Source organism: Carassius gibelio, chromosome A20 (assembly GCF_023724105.1).
Source record: "Carassius gibelio isolate Cgi1373 ecotype wild population from Czech Republic chromosome A20, carGib1.2-hapl.c, whole genome shotgun sequence".
Taxonomy (NCBI): domain Eukaryota; kingdom Metazoa; phylum Chordata; class Actinopteri; order Cypriniformes; family Cyprinidae; genus Carassius; species Carassius gibelio.
Window position 1 is genome coordinate 19,701,698 of NC_068390.1, and position 23,536 is coordinate 19,725,233.

The 23,536-nt window shown below is 37.2% G+C and overlaps 1 protein-coding gene across 2 annotated transcripts in view; it reads right to left on the reverse strand.

Annotated features, from left to right (window-relative positions):
• LOC127938747 (NBAS subunit of NRZ tethering complex) overlaps window positions 1-23,536 on the reverse strand; it is a 122,252-nt gene that overhangs the window by 46,697 nt on the left and 52,019 nt on the right. The window contains exons 33-41 of one of the 2 annotated variants that reach the window (XM_052535579.1): window positions 19,403-19,516; window positions 17,963-18,120; window positions 17,243-17,314; window positions 14,757-14,930; window positions 14,122-14,235; window positions 13,371-13,494; window positions 8,439-8,515; window positions 7,059-7,196; window positions 391-623 (exon numbers count right to left, since the gene is read on the reverse strand). In XM_052535579.1, the coding sequence (XP_052391539.1) occupies window positions 391-623; window positions 7,059-7,196; window positions 8,439-8,515; window positions 13,371-13,494; window positions 14,122-14,235; window positions 14,757-14,930; window positions 17,243-17,314; window positions 17,963-18,120; window positions 19,403-19,516 (1,204 nt within the window). The remainder of the gene's footprint in view (window positions 1-390; window positions 624-7,058; window positions 7,197-8,438; window positions 8,516-13,370; window positions 13,495-14,121; window positions 14,236-14,756; window positions 14,931-17,242; window positions 17,315-17,962; window positions 18,121-19,402; window positions 19,517-23,536) is intronic. The other variant, XM_052535580.1, reaches the window with a different exon arrangement.

A 23,536-nucleotide genomic window follows, 5' to 3' on the forward strand; every position in this document is an offset into this window, starting at 1 on the left:
CTTGCTAGACCTTAGTCACCCCAGACCCGTGATTCCAGTGCTCACAAAACTGAGTCTCAGGCTCCGTAAAGCCAGAACTCTTGTTTGGATCAAAAGATCAATCCTAAAACATGAGCTTGTATTCCAGAGACCAGCGGAAAGTCATACTCAAAGGACAGACAGATAAAAGTTGTAGGACGCGTGTCGTTCTCTTTCAGCTCTGGACACATTCTTTGTGAATGCCAAGCATCTGCAAAGTTGTAATCTAGAGAAAAGGTCATTTCATACTTTCCATTTATGCCCCATTAGAGATGACAAAGATCAAAGATGAGTAGCTATATTAATTTAAAAAGTATATGTTTATGTATAAGTATACAGTATGCTTTTTTGTGAGTGGCACACAGTACTTACTCTGCCAGACCCAGAATAGTTTCTTTCTTGTACTGGTTGTCGCTGCTAAATCTCTGGACATCAACTCCACGGCCGAGCCCCTGTAGCACCTGAGCTTGAGTAAAGTCTGTCAGTCTCTCACTGTATAGTCGTAACTGACCAATCAGGATCTGCAGCTCCTCATCCCCCCAATCACATCCAGCATGGTCTGTTACATGTTTGGTCACAAGACGAATGAGCTCTCTAGGATCAGCCTACATAGAAACAAAATCCAAAGAATCAATACTGTTTAAACGGAGCAGCGAGTAAGACAGCAACAAAAGTGCTTAAGTATGCAAAGTAGAATCTTTCACATCCTATCCATGAAAATGAATTGGACTGTGACAACACACATTATAACACAGTCTCCGATCCAATACCAGTCAACTTATTCCACCATAAAACTTTCTGTTTCCAAGATTAAACTAAACTGCGAATCTGGGATTCATAATGTGGTCTCACTTCTCGAACTGTACAGTATATTGCCTCATTACTACGGTACACCATTGTAATCGTTGTGCTAAGTAAGAATTAGAATTCAGTGTTATCCAGTTTGCCATGAGGAGAAATGAACAGGTTAAGAGCCTTGACAGAAGTACAGAATCCAGAATGATTACTCACTAATCTATATGGAAATTATTACCACGGCATGTCATGAGTGTAATAACAGACTCTGATAATGGGAAGCTGTGTGGGATTGTGTATTGTTGAACTCTCACCATTAAACAGCACCTGTTCTGTGCTGACAATACGGACAGAAAAAAAAGACAGATTAGAGGGAAAGAAAAAGGTACAAGAAAATAGAAAAGCATGTAAGAAATGGAGCACAACGACAGACAGACGTGTTAAGGAAGATAAAACAGAGAGAAGGATAGAAGGATCAGAGAGAGAGAGAGATGAGAGGAAAAGACTAAAGGAGAGTTATCTTGGATGAACTAGTTTTGATTTTAAAAATCCTTCTTTGTGAACAAAAATGTTAAAAACAATTAGAATTTGCATATATTCAATGGTAATATTAAAAAACGCTTATATTTAAATATTTCAATTAATATTAAATACATCACACTATGATATATATATATATATATATATATATATATATATATATATATATATATATATATATATATGGCACCCCTTGCAGAATCTGTGAAAATATGAGTAATTTTAAAATTACGCTTGTTTCCTTCTGGAGCATCAGTGAATGTTTGAATCTTTTTAAATAGTTCTGTTTGAGTCCCTCACTGGTCGAGAGCCACTGATCCGTGGGATGCAGAAAAGAGAGAGTGATGGATGGATATGGCGAGCATTTGAATCCCCTCTCCAAGACAAGCTCTTTCATGATGAAACATCTTTTTCCAGCTATTCTCTTTCTGTCTCTTCCTCATACTTTGTCTTTAGAGACTGTCAAACCAACCACAAGCAAGACTCGCCCTGTAGCTTATCTGTCAATTGCGATCCATCTTTTGCTCTTCCTGTTGTTCACACCTGCCATGTTATGTGCGAGTGTAATCGGGTTCTCCGCAGCCCCGAGTGCACATGTGAACTATAATAACCGACCCTGTGGCTGATGTGCTAGGGGATTCAGGCCAGTTTTAGACAGTAATTACCTCTAATGATGTTAAAAGACCTTTTTGGATGGGTTAATGTGTGAGGTTTACTGCATATTTGCATGCCTTTTAGTCGGCAGTGCAGTAAAATAACAGACTTGTCGCATTTTGCATCCACATCACATTTATTTCTGCTAAATGTCCACAGGTGTGTGTACAAGAGTGTAGAGGTGACTGGTTTAGTGCCTCTCTCTAGGGCCTAAAATATCATGCTTGATCAATCACTTTTTATGATTAAATTTTTTTTTTGTAAATCCAAAAAAATGATAACAGTGGCGTCTAAAACTGCTCAAAAGGTATAGGCAGAAAACTACAGTAGTAGGTGCTACAAACATCTACTGCTTATAAACACCTATAAATATAATGGAAACGTGGGTGGGCTGGATACACACTTGTGTGTGTGTTTGCTGCAGGCTATGATGAACGGTTGTGTACTCAGTGGTTTGTTTGCCTCGTTCTCAGCCTGACAATTATCCTAAACAGCACTTAGACTCCTTTTCTCAAAGACAGAGGCGAGCAACTTGGCTTCGCCCACCAAAGATCTAGCAGGACGGGGTTTATATTTATAAAAAATAAAATAAAAAATAAAAGGAATTGGTCTAAAAAAGATGAAAGCCTTGCCAACTGATGCTTAATGCCCAAAAAGAAAAGGACAAAAAAAATAAAAGGAACATCCATCAACATCAAATAAAAGGCTGATAACTAATCTCCGCATCCTCGCTGGTACCCAGAATGCAATATTAAATTACAAGCTCGCGCTGTGTATGACAGACGCAGCACTTGCTGTAAATGCGTCAATCGTTAATAATGTGTTTATCAAGCAACAATATCTCTGTAAGCGGATTTCAGAGTCCAAAGGTAGTCTTTTAGCTGTCGTGCCATTTTATAATCATCCTGGAATCTGTCTGTTATTCCACATTAGAAAATGGATGCGTGGTGTAGATGGGCTGGTAACTGAAACTTTGGCAATACAAACCCCTACGACAGTGATTCATGAACTAATCAGCCCTGAGCAAGACGTTTAACCCTAGACACTCGAGGGAGATTAGAGACTCAGCAACAGTGGCGAATGGGATGAATGGAATGCAGAAAAACATACAAGGAAATTTGTTCATTTCTTCTTCACTACTGTTACCAATGAAACTGTGTGACAGATTAGGTGATAAAATGCCATTTGTAATTGTATGTTTAGTACATCTATTAAAACAATCTACTACAGAAGACGATTCATTACAAAAGAATAATGAAATCTGAGTAGCGTTATTTGTTTATTAAAAAAATATTATATTACATATATAAAACTGTTCAAGTTTTATGGCAGCAACATATATATATATATATATATATATATATATATATATATATATATATATATATATATATATATATATATATATATATATATATATATATATATATATATATATATATATATATATTTTTTTTTTTTTTTTTTTTTTTTTTATTTTATATAAGCAAGGACAAAAAGACTGATCAAAAGTGAAAGTAAATTAAAAGACTTAAAAGTACAAGCTTTCTATTGCTCAAAGAATCCTGGAAAAATATTGCATCACGGTTTCCCCAAAAACCATGCGGAGTAGTGGGGGAAAATTTTGGACAAAAAATAAACAATAAATCAGCTAATTAAAAAAAAATTTACAAACACAAACTACACTATATCAAAAGACTACTTTACCATTGATCCATCTAAATTAAGTTATTAAGCAGATTTTTTCTTTGGTCAAATAAAAGTAGAAAGCATACATTTCCAAGGATGCACTGCTTTCATTTAAGACATGCGCTGCTTTCCATTTCAACAGGATCAGGACCAGAACACAACACCGGTTACAGAAGAAAACACTTGCTCACTGTTAGTAGGGCGTCACAGTACAACAGGATCACAGACTCATTCCAAAACAGAAAACATAATTATGCACTTAGATTTGAAAGAAACATCTTGTTGGGCTTAATTTGCAATGCAAAGGCAGCGCGCCGTTTGAGATGGAGCAGGATTCACCCCAAGTCCCGACTGCACGCTCCTACGGACCTACTTGCTTTCAATAACAACACGTACATGTGCTGCCTGTGATAGTGATGATGTCTGAGGGGGATCGGCTTGGAAACAAGGCAGAGAGAGCAAAGGAAAGCACAGGGATGGATGTGTGACAGGCAAGAGAGAGATTATGTGTTACGTGAGAGAGAATGAGGAGGTTTGAATTAAGAGAAAAGGAAGGATAAATGGATTACCATAAAAGAAATGGAGAGATGGAGAGAAAAAGCAAATGAAGAGACAAATGGATAAAGACGATGCAAATTTGAAGAGGTACAAACGGCGGGGGCGTTTGAGGCCTGCTTTACAGCTTGTCTGCCGCAGCAGACCGTCTCCTTCAACAAATATCAGCAAACACGAAGCGAAATGTCACATTGAAAGAGAACAAATGAAACTAAAACACAGGACATCATATTCTTTCTCTTTCCATCAGTGGTAATGGATTTCCTCTAGTATTTAACCAACCCCACATAGAGGTACATTACCATCCATTAAGAGAAGTGTGTTGATGCGGATGTGCGAATTGACATACGGTGTACAGTGAACACTGGCCACTTACTACCATAGCTTGCCTTGAAAAAAAATCATTCTTAGTGCACATGTGGACAGCTCGCGGCAGTGAATTCAGCAAACTTCAACCTTGAAAAGATCTAAAAATAATAATTTCCTTCCATTAACTTCTGCTCTTTAAAGGGGAAGGCCATTCAAAATTTCCAGTTCGGATGGGAAAGATATTGAAAAAGGGAACAAGCTAAAGTATATATCTTTAAAGTCTGTCATTATTTTATCTCCTGCCGAGGCGCGATAGAAACAGCTAAAAGGGCATAAAATGGAACCAAATAATAGACTTGTGACATGCCTTATTTGAGTGTGCTTTTTTTTGTTTATCGCACACTCATGTGCGCGGAAACCTGCAGCAGCCCTGAGACTAACTGCTCAGCGCTCAAGGGTGAAACGGCAACACGGGATCTCAGTTCACAGGTGCTTTAATCATTTCTTTTATTCTTGTCCTTAGACTTAGCCTGGCTTTTGACTTGAGCCATAGAGTTCGGTTGCCATTGCAGCTACACTACTTTTCAAACGTTGCTTAAAATTGCTTAAAAATTTCTCCTGCTTTTTTTCAGCCAAGATATATTACATTTCTAACGTTACAAAAGATTCCTATTTCTAATAATTCATCTTCTTTTGAACTGTAGATTCATCAAATAATCCTAAAAGAAAAAAAAAGTTTTTCACCAAAATATTGATGAAAATAAATAATAAATAAGAATCATGTGACACTGAAGAGTGGAGTAGAGCTGCTGGAATGAACAGGAATAAATGGAATAAATAACATTTTATTTGAGATGTTTTAAAATGTTAATTTAATTCATATTTAATTCATTGTTGATGGACCCCACTGTTCACCAAAATATAAATACATTAAAAAAAAAAGTCATATAGGTTTGAAACAATGTGATCATGAATAAATGACAGAATTTTCTATTTAAATTGAGTAAAAATGCCCCTTCGTATACGGCACACTTGATTTTGCCAGAAACTTTATATCTGTGATCTTTGTAAAACTATGACAGAGCCACAGTGCTGATTTTTTCACTCTGTGATATAATTATAAGAACATTTCCTTGTATTGTTTTTCTCATCCAACCTGTTCAGCCCGTAGCTAAGCAGAGAGCCGATAACTAAGTGACAGCTCTCAGAAAGCAACTGTGAAGACTCTGAAACAAACACAGACCGTTTCAAGCTCACAAGAGCAAAACATTTAATGACTCGAATTCACAGAATTAGCTTGCAGGTCTAGTTCGTTAAAACAAAATATCTCCAAACCTTGTGGCAGCAGCAGCCAAGTGTTCACTGAAACTATGTCTAAATATTAAAATATCATCAAACCACTCCTGACTCATAATTTTCTTTACATATTTTTTTCTCCTTTTCTAAGCCATATTCTGTAAAACATTTTGTGTACACATAGAAAATGGATTCACCTTAATAGAAACTGTTAAAATGTAAATTAAGAAAACCAGAAGTATATATAATGTCTTTGAGTTTGTGTCGACATTTGCAGGCAACTGCAATCCTCATCCAATATAACTCCACTAGTGCACTTCTAGTTTTCTTCCAGAATTCAATACAGGGATCTATGCTTACATCTTTCATGAGTCAAAGTCTCAGAAATGTAGGGGAATAGTCAAAGTTCAGTCTTTTTTATGAGTATAACATTAGTCTTACAAGCAGACCAGAAGTTGCCCTCCCTAAAGAAGAACAGGGGAGGAATGAAAATGGAAAGAAGCAGTGTGAGTCACTGTTTCATGATTTTCAGGATGATTCTGAAGTTGTAACAAATATAAAAAGTAGTATGCAGTGCACTAGGTGTGTTTCTCATTAGACCGTTGGTGGGTTGTGGACTGTACAGTCAAAGAAACCGCACCAACAACAAATTCTGTTTTGTGTTGTTCCTTCATTGTTAACTAATAAGTCTTAAAGGGAACTGAGAGGAGCATGCATCATTATAACACACAGACAGAGAGAGAGAGTCACGAGGGGAACGGGAGGGAGAGATGCTGAGGTGCAACAGAGGGTGAAAATGAAAGATGGAATTATGATAATGGAACGGAGGAACTGGGCAACATGAAAAATGAGAAAAGAGGCATGCGGAGAGAAGATGCAAAAATTTGCAGAGAAGCGGTAAAGTGCTGTCATGTGTAATGCAGATAAACCTGAAATATTACAAGAAAAGAGGAAAAGAATGACACCATAGGAGCTGTGTAAAAGAGACAGAGGTGGAATGTGCAGAGAAATGGGCAAAACACAGAAAGAGAAAAGGGCTGATACCGTTTTATCGGTCCATTTCAAGGTGAGAACTTTTATTGTCTCGCTAACGAATTCTGTTCTGGACTCGTGTAAGTGTTTGGAAACTTGCTAAAATGATAGATAAAGAAGAATGGCTGTGGAATGGAGGGTGACAGAGAAAAGTGTTTGTGCACGCTTACTCTGTAAAGTGGGCTGCACTTGTCTTTAAAGCAGGGTGCAAGGCGGGAGTAGATCTGAAGAGAGTAGTAATAGGCAGCTAACTGCAGAGACAGTGCTGATGGAGGTTGCTTCTCAAAACACGTGTTAGCATCCAACACCTGAAACACAAAAAGACAAAGAACACTGATCACTAATCTAAATTGGTTTCCCAAACTGATCTTGAGGAACACTATTGCATGGACAGTACTGTGTTCAAAACCATTGGCTCATTAACTACATAGCGAATTTTACATAGTTTATTATATATGAGAAGAGAGTTAAAGTGTGTTGTGTAGATTGGTTGTTAAACCATATGCTTTCTATAACTTACATTTCAAGATGTGTCTGTTCTTTTCATGTAGGAAATATATCAGAATATATTTGATTTTAATATACTGCTGAGTGTCAGTATTTTGGACCAATGAGATTCCACTGTGGGCGGGGCTAATGAACTAAATAAGGGTGTTGTGATATAATAATGAAAAAACATTATTGTGTTAATTAGGGGCAGTATTGGTGATATTTAAACATAAACAGTACAAATAAATATGTATTTTTGTATAATGAAACACGAGGAGAATCAAAACATTTTTGTTCAATTGTTTATTCTTTATGATTTCTATAGATAGTGATAGATCGCTATTGTGAAATTTTCGTGGAGTTACTAGTACTTACTAGTCCTAGTACTTAAGTAACTAAATCTGAAATAAATGTTAATAAAACTATAAAGAAATATTTGTACAAAAATAAAAAAGAGCAAGAAGAAAAAAAAACTAAATAATTAAAAAATACTAACACTTTAACTGAAATTAAAAAGAAAATTTAAGATAAAAATATAATGGAAAATGTTTCTAAAACTATAATAGTAACTCAATGATACTAAAATAACACTGGTTCAGGTTCACAAAAATGGAATGAATTTATATATATATATATATATATATATAGAGAGAGAGAGAGAGAGAGGAGGACAATGGCCACACTAACAGCGCATCTATTTCAATTCAGCTTCACCTGATAATCAGCTGAGAGGCATCAATGGGCACATGCTATGAATTTTACACCCATCAGGATCTTTTCAGATGATTTCATTAGAGCATGAACCAATCGAGATCAGGAAAATGCATTAATATAATTTGAAATGGAGGCCCCGGACGTAACAGGACAGAGGCCAACTGGTATTAGACTTCATATTCAATTGTTAGCGACTTTTAAACCATTTTATCTTTGGCTGCAGATAGAGAAATAGTTATGAAAAACCATAATCTGAGGCACCAGAGCTCTAGCATGCCCTGCTGCACACACACACACACAGAGTCACAGAGAGAGAGAGAATCTGCAAATAGAGCAGTCAGACTCACCTGAGGTAGAGCCAGTAAATAGGCCAGAGCGAGTGTCATATCTTTGGGAAAAGCATCACTGGCCAGCTGAAGGAGCACTGTGGAAATGACAGAGGAGATGGAGAGAGAAAAGAAGGATGAATATTTCAGAGTTATTACTGCAGAGAAGCACCTCCTTGCTGTACTGTTACATGATGTGACAGAAGAAAAAGAGAGGGAGGAAAATGAGCTGCTATGGCTCTCAATGGCAATGTATAAACCTCAAATGTGACTGTCACAGCAATACTGAGAGGATGCAGATTCAGACCCACAACGTATTCTTATCCTCAACCAAAATACCACTTTGAAATGCAATAAGCTACAAGAGGCTATTCACAGGCAAAATCTCCTTCTCATATAATCTCAATTTTGTCCTAATCAGAAACAACAAGAAGCCACAGAATATTTTGTTGTTTGTCTGGTGACCATTTCTGAGGCACTGTAATTGAACAGCCCCGCCCACAATGGAATCTCATTGGTCCAAAATACTTATTAGCAGTATATTAACATCAAATATATTCAGAATCATCTTTAATTCCTACATGAAAAGAAACGGACATCTTAAAAGTAGGTTATAGAGAACATATGGTTCAACAGCCGATCTACACAACACATGATCATTTCCTATGGCCACCCTTAAATTTATGCAATTATGACTTTGTAAACTTTACCTTATTTAGCAGTGAACAAAACCTTACAGGGACTGTGGCTAAATTTGATCAGACCACAAACACCCTGAGGGATGATAGTAAACATTCATTAAACCTGCAGCAGCACACACAAGAAAAATCGGTGCAAAGCTGGTGAAGAAACGTTAGTTTGGTCGAAACAAAGACAGACTGCTGTGCAGACATGTACAGCGCCAGACTCTCAAACAAGATTAGCAGGTGAAGCGAGCGTAATTTTTCAGGCAGCCCATGAGTTCCTCTTTCTCACAGAACTGCAATACAGTGTTGGGTTTTATTCAACTATTCTGAGCCTGTGATGGTATCAAAGGCGTTTTGCACGTCAAGCAATCCTTGGAAAGACTATGTTATCAAAAACAGCTGGAGCTGAGGGAGTCTTGCACGTGTGGAAATAACAAAGGTGGGAGTGTTCCTAACAGTAACAGTTTAAGTGTTCTCAGCTGTTTGACAGCTTCTTTTAACACATCCTTCCTCAAAGTCCCTTTAACATTGAAAACTAGAGAGGTTTGGCTTCACACAAAGACACAGGGTGCTGATGATCAGAGATTGTGGTTGTCATTATAGCTAAAGACTTGTGTTCTGTTCTATTCTAGAGTGTGTATGTGTGTGTGAACGACACTTTAAATATGCACATTATAAACTTCCAATCTATACACATGACTGATGCTGACAGGATGGAATAAATTAATGTATATATATATATATATATATTAGGGGTGTAACGATACGCGTATTCGTATTGAACCGTTCGGTACGACGCTTTCGGTTCGGTACGCGGTACGCATTATGTACCGAACGGTTCGTTGGAGTAATTAATTATATTTGAAAAAAAAAAAAAAAAAGAGAGAGAAAGAAATATAATGATATGCGTTCAACAAGGTAGCCCAATAACCCAAACAACGTAACAGGCAACGCCCCTGACACTCCCGAAGAAGAAAAAAACACCATCTTATATGTTTATGTTAGGCTACTCAGCAGGCGCTCGCTCACTCAGTACACGCTGAAGGCTCGTTGCAAAATAGCCAATGCGTTTAACAGACTAGAAATGAGAAGATCCCCCAATAACCAACAGGTCTGGTGTTTGGGTGCACTTTGGATTCCCTTTAAGCTATAATGGTGATGGCAAGAGAGTGGTGGATAAAAAAACAACGGTATGTCGCATCTGCAACATGACAGGGTACACCAGCGGGATTACAAAAAAAAAAAAAAAAAAAAAAAAAAAAAACCAGCGGGAATATCTGGGATATATGCGTCAGTACTATCTGGGAAAAGACGAAACAAAGGAGAAACATGCACGCAGCAAACTATCCCTGCAGCATTTAGACACTATAGCTTACAGGGAATCCAACCCAAACACCAGACCTGTTGGTTATTTTAGGATCTTATATTTCTGGTCTGTTAAATGCATTAGACATTTTGCAACGAGCCTTCAGCGCGTGCTGAGTGAGCGAGCGCCTTAGGGGCCGTTCACATATCGTGCCTAAAAACGCATGGAAAACGCTAAGCGCGTCTTTCTCCTCCTTTCCAAAGCGCTCGGGCAGAAGCGCTCATGAGGCGTCTGTCTTTGCTAAGCAACAATGACGTGCTCTCTCCATGAGACGCGGAAATTTCAGCGAAGGATAAATGGATTTGCAGCTCTAAAAATCGCTTGCAGTAGCTCTGCTACTGAATTTATTTCAAAATTGCAATCCATATACAACTATGATCAGCTGTTCCTTCATCTTGGCTGAGCTCTCAACGTTGTTACGGGAAAGGATGAAGCTGATTGGTTGGTTCTTGTCACATGACCCGCGGTGCGCTTGCGGCATTCTGAAAAGTTGAGATGTTTTTACATTTTGCTGTATCTAAAACGTATCGAACCGAACCGAACCGAACCGTGACATCAGTGTATCGTATCGAACCGAACCGTGAATTTTGTGAACCGTTACACCCCTAATATATATATATATATATATATATATATATATATATATATATATATATATATATATATATATATATATATATATAAAAATTATGACATAAAATTATTACATATTTTCTATTTAAATATTAGGGTTATTGATTTAACTCAATCTCATTAGTAATAATATATATATATTTTTTTTTATGCAATTAATTCATAAAGTGTGTTGGACTTGAAGCAATATTGCGCAGACTGATCAGAATTGAAAAGCGATTCGAAAGCATACAGAGCCGTCTGATCTCTATTGATCTTGCTGAACTTTGAAATCATACACCGATCAGTCTGCACAGCACCACTTCAAGTCCAACACACCTGTAGTGGATTGCTGATGAACATGATGCAATGCAAAAACTCACTGCGTGATGTAACATATAGAATGAAGTCATATGCCCCTAAAATGTAAGAAATTGGGGGGAAAAAAACCCTGTATGAGATATAGTTAAGCAATATCACATGATCATATGCTGTTTTAGTCCTGAATAAACAGAGTACAATGTGATACTGATTTTATAGAGCAGTGCAATAAATAACAACTTAATATTGTGTTATATTTTAAACAAAATATTACAGCCACATCATAACTGTGCATCTCCAAGCAACACACAATTCCTGAAGGCGTTTTGAATGAATCGTGTGATCCAATTATTCAATGACCCATTAACTACATAAAGAGACCCATTAACTACATTCCAAAATGAATCAGCTGTTTAAATGAACAGAGTGAATGAATGACTCAAATTATTCATGAAATTATTACTGCCAACTACTGGCAATTTTAGTTTCTTTATTTACGATATAATTTCATAAAACAAACAAAAACTTTTACACACTTTAAAATCTGAAAATCTATATTATTAAAATATAATTAAAGGGATAGTTCTATATTATTAAAATATAATTAAAGGGATAGTTTTATATATATATATATATATATATATATATATATATATATATATATATATATATATATATATATATATATATACACACACATTTATGAAGTTTTTTGTAATACTTATTTCATGCTTTTTTCATGTGACACAATAATGGCTTTAAACTATCTTTTGTGGGTAATTTCTCAGCCAAATTTGAAGTACAATTAACATGCAATTAATTCAATGAATTAATTGTCACACTGTGTAATTAAATAAATAAAACATTTTAATCGTTTGACAGCCCTAATAAATATACAATGAAATTTTAAAATACATATTTAGTTTATGATATTTAGTAAATCTATATTGTATAATGTAATGAATACAAATATGATGAAATATAATGAAAATAATGAAATATATAAAATAATGAAATTTAATTTAGATATTATTTTATCCAGCATAAATCAACAACAATTTATAATCATTAATATTTTTCTAATTTTTTATATACAAATATTTTAGTATTTATAATATATATTTTATTGATATATTTATTCCATCCTGCAAGGATAAAGTTTTTTTTTTTTTTTTATAAAAATAGCACTGTTGCATAGTCAGAAGCGTGATGACCATATCAGCAGTGGGACGCATCCTTAATTCATAACCTTTAAGCGCTTCACACATAAGCACCGAGATTAGAGAGGACATGAGTGCAATACCTAAAACAAGAGCAAAGAACCATGACTCTTCTTATAAGAGGAAGTGTATTCAGCATACGTTTTAATGTGCAGGTCATTAATTTAGCGTTATCAGCCCGACACAAGCACTTTCCTTTCATCTCACGTTCTCTCACACGAAGGTGACTTTATGTCTGCCGTGCGCAACTGAACGACAGTGACACTGAAGGAATTAAAAGAGCGGTAAAGGGACGATTGCTATTTGCATTCTTCCACCAAAGTTCCTGCACCCCTCCCATCAGTCCGCATTGATTTTCTCATTTGCCTCATCCATCTTGACGCAAAAGGCCTTGATATTTTGACTAGCCGTTATCTCGCTTGTATCGGGAGGGTGCGCATTATTTACTGCTGTCTGCTTGTGGTGAGTACACATTAATTAATCAATATGATGCTATTCTTCCAGACATGTAGCCAGCTAGTGGTGATACATCAGGGAGACAAGAGGCCAGGCGAAGGAATCGCTGCTACCTGAGAATCTGCCCCGGGGCAAAGGATTACAGCATTCCTAGCAAGGACACTGCAGCTAACAAGAGGGTGATTAGATACTGATGGCAGACACTTAAATAGGACGGTTGAGGTCACCAGTCACCGTGATTAGAGTTGATTTTAAATGCAAATATTTGTATACTGCATATGAGGACCACTACCTTCAGTTGCAGGAAAGAGATTCTGTCCCTCGCTGTTGGTTTCAGCCAGTTTGCCAGTCCGTAGTAAAACTTCAGCAAAGTCTTCTTGAGGGTTGTAGTTGTATGATGAATACACATCCTCGGACTGAAAAATTTATAGAGAACAGGGAATATTACACTTTGCTTTTGGCTTATTTTTTCCGACATTTTTTGCATAAAGCTTTGAAATTCGACCTAAAATATACATATATTACATGACAGAAGCCAATACCTGTCAACTGAATTTTAAACTCGACAAAGTTGAATGTTATATTTATAACTTTATCACGAGTCATCACCTGAATAATTGGCAATAGAAGCAGCTGTTGCACTGATACAGAAGACTTTTGTTATGTATTATTGTGAACCAATACAATCTACAATCAAGGTTTTGGGGTCTGTAGGACATTTAAGCTTTCAAATTCTGCTTTTCTGCTTTTTGGAAGTAGAACTTGTGCATGCACATTCCTGAAATGTGAAGAAAGAGTGAACAAAAACCTCAACCATAAATCCTGGGAACACTAGAAAAGTCAAACAGCAAAATGATACCATACAAGTAAACATAAATGTGGTCTACAAGATTTATTATGCTATATCCCAAGTCTTCTGAAGCCATATGACAACTACATGTAAAGAATAGCTTGATGGTATTCACTGAAAGTGGAAAAAATAAAGCTTTAGGAAAAACACCAACAGATGAGAGCCAGAAGGATGGAGATCTAGTGAAATTTACCGTGCTGACGTATGGATCATTGAACAGCTCCTCATAGAAAGGACTGCACCCCTGCCTTTCCAGATCTGTGTTCTGATTGGCTGAACCAGTATGGCTTCTATCCACAGCTTGTCCCTGAGAGGAGATAAACATTCATTAAACATTCATAGAATATTCATAAAACATTCACAGACATGCATGCAGGACCCATTAATGTTTCAGCCGCGCTCAAAAACGTTCATAAAGGCACCAGAGCCTTCTGCCAAGGACAGGGGGAGTTTTTGATTCTGGCCTTGAGAGACAGTCAATATGGAAGGGCATTAGAAATGCACAAGCTTCAGCTTGTCATCGACCATTTCACAGGAAGGACTCGGGCGAATTTTATAGAAACAGGAACTCAAAAAAACAAACCGCTTCAACAAAGAGACACGCAGACGTCTGCCGGGGAGAAGTTCATTCAGTCATGCCAGGTTTTAATGGCCTAACAAAATCTGCCAAAAAAATGTGCAGACGAGTCTTACTGATGAGGTTTGTCCAACCTGTTCCCGGCAGCTGTGTTTTGAAGAGAACTGAGATACATAATGGAGAGAGGCACGCGGTTACACTTCAGAGAGCGGCGGACAAAACCTTTCAGGCTGAAGTTAAATGTGACTTACGTGCAGTGGGCGAAGTAAGCTGAGGGACTCCCTCCACCAATGGGAGTCGCTGACGGCGGTCAGCACGGCTCTGGTGGTCGTGGTGGTGTTGGTCAGGACCTCTAGAGTGCGGGCTGTGGTTCTGTGCAGCAGGTCTGTGGGGTTAATTGATCCAGGAACAGCAGCTCCGGTCTGCTATGGGCAGCCAAGAAAGGTTACACATGAGCCGTATTGATCAAATTACAGCGGCTCTAGCTGAACGACAGTAAACAACATAAATACAGTAGGATTTGCTTTCTTTCTGTAGAGACTGTTTGATTTTCTCACTAGGGGTTTCAAGACAGTATTTTCGGTAAAACTAGTGTAAACCAAAAGTGCTTTTGCGAAAAGTGTATTATAAACAAAAGGGAACAGACCTGACAGATAAAAACCATGACGCAGTGACTTACTGCACAATATCACCCCCCAAATTTTTTTTTCATACATGTAATATCAATGGCATATATATCAGTAAATACATTTTATATTGACATTTGATAATACTTTTCCTGCTGTATAAAAATTATACTTCATATTATTTTTTTTTATTTTATTATGCTACATAATATAAAATTTCAGTTTATTTTATTTATTTTTATATCCATTTATAAACAATATAGATGGCTGGAGGTTTTGTGTGAGTGTGCGCATGCGTTTGTGTTTTGTTTTTGTTTTTTAATGCAGAAACTGCAACAGAACAAGGTCATATTAATGCCACATATCAACAAATAAAATTTCATACATCAGGAATTCAAATTAAGGGTAAATAAAAAAGTACTATAGATTTATTTACAATCAATAAGTTGTGTTATAAGTCAAGTTAATTTATTTTATTTTATTGTGCTTAATTTTTTACTTATTCAGACATTAATTACACTCAGGACAATACACTGTGGCAGTGAATAGGGTCAATTTTGATTTCATGTTTATGTTTGATATTAATTTTGATGTTAATTTTAAGGCTAGAACAGTCAACAAAGCTACAAGTCAGGCTTTGAGATCTGACAGATTTTTGTCAGAAGTGAACTTCTAAATGCACCAAAATCAACATGGGGAATCTTTATTCTCTGCTGTTTATGCACAGACAAGTCCAATCATGAAAACTTGGGTAAAATGGTAATTGCAAAAATGGCCAAAAGTGGTGGTATAAATGTGATTAATAAATCATTCATCAGAGGCTATAAATGTTATCAAGATGCAATAAGGTGACAAGTATGCTAATTTACTCGAGGCAAGTGTTACCCAGTGGGGAAAATACAAACACAAAGAAACTGGAGGAAATCCCAGGAGGGACAGAAATTTCCATTTAATCCTATAAAACAAACAAAAGCGCTACTATAGTCATCACATCGAGCTAAATTCGACATGCATTATAAATGAAGGCATAGGCACAGAGAAGTAAATTGACACCTGAGCGAGAAAGCTCTTCGCCATCAGTGGAGCAAATCACCGCCTGCTCACTGTAGCAACATGACAAAAACTGAAACAATATTTAGATGTTACCGCAATGCTAGGTGAACTAGCATTAAAACTAAGCAAAAATACATATTTGACCTCATCAGTACTTCATTCAGCTTTAAATGCACATTTAGCAGATACACAACACACACACACACACACACACACACATTTACGCTAATGTATTTTTGTGGGCACATGAATTTTTAAACATGTCTATGGTGTCTTTTATCATGGTGAGGTGAAAACAGTGCTTGCTATGAGTAACATAGCTGAGCTCTAAAGCTATATTTACACGGTATGAAAAATGCAGAGAGAGTCTGTTACTGAGGCATAGAATTCAGAGTTCAGTCAAAGCTTGTGCTTTAAAAGTCCACTATAATATAACGATCCAGGAGAAGATTTTACTATTTTATAGACATGAATGAAACATTGGCACTCATGTAAACATTTCTAAAGAAAGCTTACAGACAGCATGAAGCCCAAATTGACCCTTTTTACTTTCTTATTGCAGGTTCATGGTCCTATTGTGAATGATGTATAAGTGCATGTTATTATAAATAATAATAAAAAAAAGTTTATAATCTTAATTTTTTTTTTATATAATTTTTTTTATATATATATAATTTTACATTTTATGTTGTTGTTTTTGTCCTTTTTTGTGTGTGTGTGTATTTATACTATGGAATTCATTAGTCAGCACATTACACCATTTAAATGACCATTAAAATTAACAAATAAAGGGAAAAGGTGTTAAATCAGTGAAAAAAAAAATATATTAAATGTATTTTACTTCTTTCATATGTTGAAAAGCGAAATTCCACGGACACACCAAAGCACTGACTGTGCACATACAAGCTTTAAAAAAAAAAAAACATTTTAAAGAAGTCATGACACAATATTCTAACTGGATAATTAGCAAAAAATTATTGGAAAAAATTTTGCTCCTCAAAGTGAAACTCTGAAATAAAGATCTCTGACATGATGTATGCAGAAGCGCTGTTCTTTACCTCTGACAGCTCGCTGCCTGTTTTCTGCGCTTGAGAAGGATCAATCTTGTAATTTACAGCCTGGTACAGAACCTAAGACAAGAGAAGAGAGCGAAGCATTGACTTTTCCACTCCTGCCCTTCAGCAAAACACCTTTTCTCTCTTCAATTTTCTTTGCTCTTAAATGTTTAATCGTTTTGGCAGTATTTATACTTGACAGGGCAGTTAAACTTATTTAAATTACTATTCCATCCCTCAATACATTTTCTTTTGAGGGTTTCAATGTGGCAACTATCTTGGTATACGTAAATCTACTTTAGGTCTGTCCTAAAAGCAGCCTGACACCAAAGAAGTCAACACAGAGGGAGATAAGAGGCGACTTGAGCTGGAAGAAGTGCTTAGGGGGTAATAGTGTGCGTGTTGGAGACGATTTCTAAAACTTAAAAGCTCTGCTTTAAGTCTGTCTATGCATACTATGTCCAACACAACATATGCCTATACACAGAAACGAAGGAAGAAAGGAAACTTGGCAAATATTCTATAGAAGAACTATTCAAAGCATTCCAGCTCAGATCAGGAGATCAGGAGTTAGCTTTTAACTTGAAGTGTCAATTACTGTTTATTAATAACTGGAAATATTGCATGTAGGCCTACATGTAAAACACTACATGGACACTGGCAAGTATCTCTCTACACATATATAAAATAGTTAGAGGGACATCTAAGTGAACAAAAAGGCACCTGTGTTTGAAGGGAACTGGAAGCCGTTAACAGATTCTGGATGCTGCTGGGAGGACAGTGTGTGAGCGCGAACGCCATCAGCTTCTGACGGGCAGAAAGCTGTGAGTATGCCTCACACTGACCCAGCTGAGCGCACACATTCCAACCATCACTGTAGCCTAGAGTAAGAAAAAGAGAGCAAAAAAGGAAATTTATGGAAAGCAGTCATATGCAGGAGACAGGAGATTTCAAACTGACTTTGAAGTAGGAGGTCAGGCATTTCTTATGTGTCAAAGACAGCACTTTTCAGGGCCTGATTGCTTTTCAAATTCCAATTTAATTCATGAATATTTAATTACAATATGAATTTGAGTTTAAGGAAGAACAATGAATATGGAAAAAAAAGTAGCTGATATACAAATAATACAGACAGACAGATAGATAGACATAGATAGACAGACAGACAGACAGACAGAGAACAATATAATGATGAATTGAATGATGAATAGAACGACAGAACGACAGACAGATAGAATGGTAGACAGAACAATAGACAGATCAAATGATAGAACAACAAACAGACAGACATATAGATCTGCCCAGAAACAACAAAAACAGCAAACCCCACAATCCCTTGCTTCAGCACTAGCCATTGTAGTGCCGTGATTTCAGCTAGCATAGTTTCAAGAATCTGTTGCAGTTTTATTCTTGTTTTTCCATCCATGGCTCTTATTTCCTCGTGTATTCGGTAAATCTTTCTAATCTCTAGCACTCTCCCTCTGTTCCTCATTCTCCATGAGTGACTGAATAATTACACAGTGAAGCAGGAGAAAGGCTAACCCATTTTCCACACTGATGTTAGCGAGGCTGTGAGACTGCTGCCGATAGCAATCAGAGATTAGCACATCTTCTGTTCTCAAGCTTGCATTAATCTACCCCAGCCTGAAGCATATACGCGCACACACACACACAACACCAGTCTCTTTCCAACATCTGATGGCGCATTGAGTGAAAAGCACCATACAAGCGCACACACATAAAACACCTTTGAGCTCTGACTAGAGATGCATCAGACTGGAATGATAAAGATGGCCCTGCTGGTCACATTCAAAACATTCTGTTATTCAAACTTTACTTAGGAAAAAAACAGAAGTCTGTAAGCAAATTTCGATGCTGTAGGGTTTATGTACCATTGAATAATTCATTTCTATGTCTTTTTAATGGTTTGTGGATAATGATTTAAATCATTTTAAAGAGACTGCACTCACAAATAGCAACTTCTAGCCAAACTAGCAAACGAAATGGCTTTTCTAAGTCTGCTGATCACACAAAACTGTTAAGATCCAAGATTTTAAATAATAAAAAAAGTCTGATCGCTGAAAATCTGCAGTGCATTTCTGATTTGGATTTAAACAAAGTGGAAAGTGAAGTGAGATTCAGAGTCAATCTGTTCCAGTTTACCTGCAGCCATCAGATCCTGGCAGTGGATGTAGGAGGCCTTGAAGTCCTGACAGCGGAGAGCCTGTTCTGCCAGCAGCGTGAGCACCTGACCCTTTCTCTTGGCCTCATCATCACCTAAACCAACACCAAAATCATCACACAACTATAAGACAAGACAAATTCTGGAACATTTAAAGGAACATTTTTACTTGAGAAAGCAATATTTTGGATATTATATGGACTTGTATACAACAGTTTGATGTTAAACGCCTTGATTTTAATTTGTTCATTACAAACAAACATCTTTTCACTTCACAAGACATTAACTGATGCACTGGAGTGGATGTTTTAATCGCTCTCTCCACCCTCAATACCATGACTGAGGTGCCTTTGAGCAAGGCACCAAACCCCTAACAGCTCCCCGGGTGCCGCAGCATAAATGGCTGCCCACTGCTCCTTGTGTGTTTTCATGGTGTGTGTATGTGTGTGTGTGTTCACAGCTGTGTGTGTGATGTACTGTAATGTTAAATTTCACCAAATCTGTTCTGATGAACAAACAAACTCATCTACATCTTGGGCTACGTTCACACTGCAGGGCTTAATGCTCAATTTAGATTTTTTTGAAAAAATTTGATTTTTTTGCAAGGCCGTTCACATTTCCACTTAAATGCGACCTTTTGTGATCTCCTGTGTGAACGTGAAATGACCCAGAAGTGACCCGCATGCGCAGAAGAGTACTCAACGGTGAACGATGTCACTCGTTGTTTGCGGAAGTAGCTAATGTTAAACATGGATGTCAACAACAGTGTAGTCAACAGCGGAGCTTTTTTTGCAGTATTAAAGTTATTTTCCCAACGGAGCCAGCACAATTACAATTTCCTCGTTTTAAGAAGAAAATTAAAAAGAAGGTTTTTGGCCATGGCGTTTTGCGGAGCAGAGTTAGCAACGTCGGTACAGAGAAACGTGTGGGTGCACAGTCGCAGCCAGGAGTGGTGGGATACTGATGTGAGTGGCTCTTCTCGTTCCGCCTACTTCAACGCAGAATTATGATGTTTGTAGCGTATCAATGATGTACGGGTCGGATACATGTGGCCTGGCCTTTCAGACGGAGGTCGCATTTCAAAAGATCGGATACGTATCGGATTCAGGACCACATACCCATGTGACCTGGGTCCCATTTGAAAAGATCGGATCTGTGTCGTTCAGACTGTCATGAAAAGATCAGATACAGGTCGCATAGGGGCAAAAAAAATCGGAATTGGGTCGTTTCAACCTGCAGTGTGAACGTAGCCTTGGATGGACAGAGGATGATCAGATTTTCAGAAAATGTTCAATATTGGGACAAACTATTCTTTTAAACCCATCTATTATCATCATCAGCAGCAACAGCACATTTCATTTCAGTTCAGATGAATTTAAAGAAATCGTCACTTTTTCAAAGTTCACTTTCAAACTCCTCAACATTCTTCTGTCAGGATCTGATCACTATCATATATGAAAAAATATTAACACCATAAAACGTCGATTTACTACTCAAAAGTATATTCATTTCCTTTCAAATGTTTTTCTGATAAATTCCTGGATGGCTGCTTCAATGTACAAATATCACAATCACATCTCGGAGAATGCCCTCTTACACGGCTCTGATCTCAGTCCAAAATAAGAAAATAAAAAATGACCATGAAGCCTGATGAAAACAGTGATAGGGGTTGTTTTTTTTTTTTCATTAAAGTGTGTGTCGAGCATCAAAGACCAGACAGGCAATAATACAAGAGGAGGCAGGAGAGTGAGCATCCACATGTGCGTGAATGTCTGCGATCCCCATGGATAGGATTATTGACCAGTAAAATCAAAAGGGTCGATACAATGGGAAGTGGCCTTATTCCAAACTGATTTATGAGTGACATGGAAGTCTTGATATGTCAGGAGTCTTCATAGCTTTCCATTTCTCCTCATTTCACCTTTCTCTTATACCAGTGCAGATACAGGCACAAGTGCGCTGACACACACTCACAAACAAAACAGCCCTACGGACATTAATCAAGGGCAATACATCAAACACTAGCACAGCGAACACCCAGTCACTTCATAGAGAGCTAATCAATTCCACTATACAAGACAAGAAGAGCTTCTGATGTCCTGCGTACTGATCTGCCTGACATCCACAGAAGAGAAGAGAGTCCGAGCTCTGGAGTCACCTCAATTACCCCTGCAACCAACACAAGAACTGATCGCCTGAAGACAGACATCCATGCTGGCTCACAAAATAAGTGGCCAAAAGCGATTTGAAAGAACATTCAACTATACTTTCACAAATGGGGAGCACTCTGGTGTCCCTTGGCTTTTTCAGAGGCACCAACTCCATACTTTTTGATGTGAGAATTAACTTGATATGTTAGATAATGCTACATAAAAAGCTATTTTGGGTCTGTATATCACTTCTGATATATTCAACAGTTAAACTACAACAATGTTGTGATTTGTGATCTGATAGTTAAAGGGTTAGTTCACCCAAATATCAAAATTATGTCATTAATAACTCACCCTCATGTCGTTCCAAACCCATAAGACCTCTGTTCCTCTTCGGGACACAGTTTAAGATATTTTAGATTTAGTCCGAGAGCTTCCTGTCCCTCCATTGAAAGTCTATGCATGGTATACTGTCCATGTCCAGAAAGGTAATAAAAACATCAAAGTAGTCCATGTGACATCAAAGGGTCAGTTAGAATTTGTTGAAGCATCGAAAATACATTTTGGTCCAAAAATAGCAAAAACTTCGACTTTATTCAGCATTGTCTTCTCTTCTGTGTCTGTTGTGAGAGAGTTCAAAACAAAGCAGTTTGTGATATCCGGTTTGCGAATGAATCATTTGATGTAACCGGATCTTCTTGAACCAGTTCACCAAATTAAAACTGAATCGTTTGAAATGGTTAACTTTTTTAATGTGGCTGACACTCCCTCTGAGTTAAAACAAACCAATATCAACTAACCAATAATTAATTTACTCAAACAGTACACTGACTGAACTGCTGTGAAGAGAGAACTGAAGATGAACACTGAGCAGAGCCAGATAACAAACAAAAGATTGACTCGTTCTCGAGTCAAGAACTGTTTCTGTCAAACACGTCCGATTCGAGAACCGAGGAGCTGATGATAACTGCGCATGTGTGAGTGAAGCAAACTGACACACAGCGGTTCTGAACTGAACTGTTTCTTTTGGTGATAGATTCTGAACTGATTCTGTGCTAATGTTAGGAGTGCGGGTAAACCGAAAGCTTGAATCAAGGGCAATCATCTCTGATGACGTCATTAGGTTGAGCCCAAAAGAACCGGACCGTTTTCTTCAACCGGTTTATTGAATCGAACTGTCCTAAAGAACCGGTTTGCGGAAAAGACCCAAACTTCCCATCACTACTGGTGATCCGAAAACCGATGCAACCGGATCTTGACTTGAGAATGAATCAATCGTTCGTTCATTATCTGGCTCGGCATTCATCTTCAGTTCTCTCTTCACAGCACAGTAAATTAATTACTCCAGGATATTAGTTTGTTTGAACTCAGAGGAAGCGTCAGCCACATTATAAAAGTTAACAGCTTAAGTCATTTGTGGATTAATGCTTATTGGAGACGCGAACCATGTCAAACGATTCAGTTCGATTTGGTGAACTGGTTCAAGAAGATCCGGCTATATTGAGTGATTTGCTCACAAACTGGATATCACTAGACTGCGGTGAAAGCGCTCACATCAGACCCGTAAGAGAAGACAATGCTGAGTAAAGTCATAGTTTTTGATATTTCTGGACAAAAATTTATTTTCGATACTTCAAAAAATTCTAACTGACCCTCTGATGACACATGGACTACTTTGATGATGTTTTTATTACTTTTCTGGACATGGACAGTATACTGTACACACAGTTTCAATGGAGTGACAGGAAGCTCTCGGACTATGCTCTTGTCTCACGGGTTTGGAACGACATGAGGGTGAGTTATTAATGACATAATTTTAAAATATGGGTGAACTAACCCTTTAATATAATAATATAACCTGTTGTAATATAATAAGTAATGTAATATTTGTCTGTATCTTCGGTAAATACCATGTAAATAATTCCATATTTCTCAATTTTACAAAAACTGATAGCTGCTTTCAAT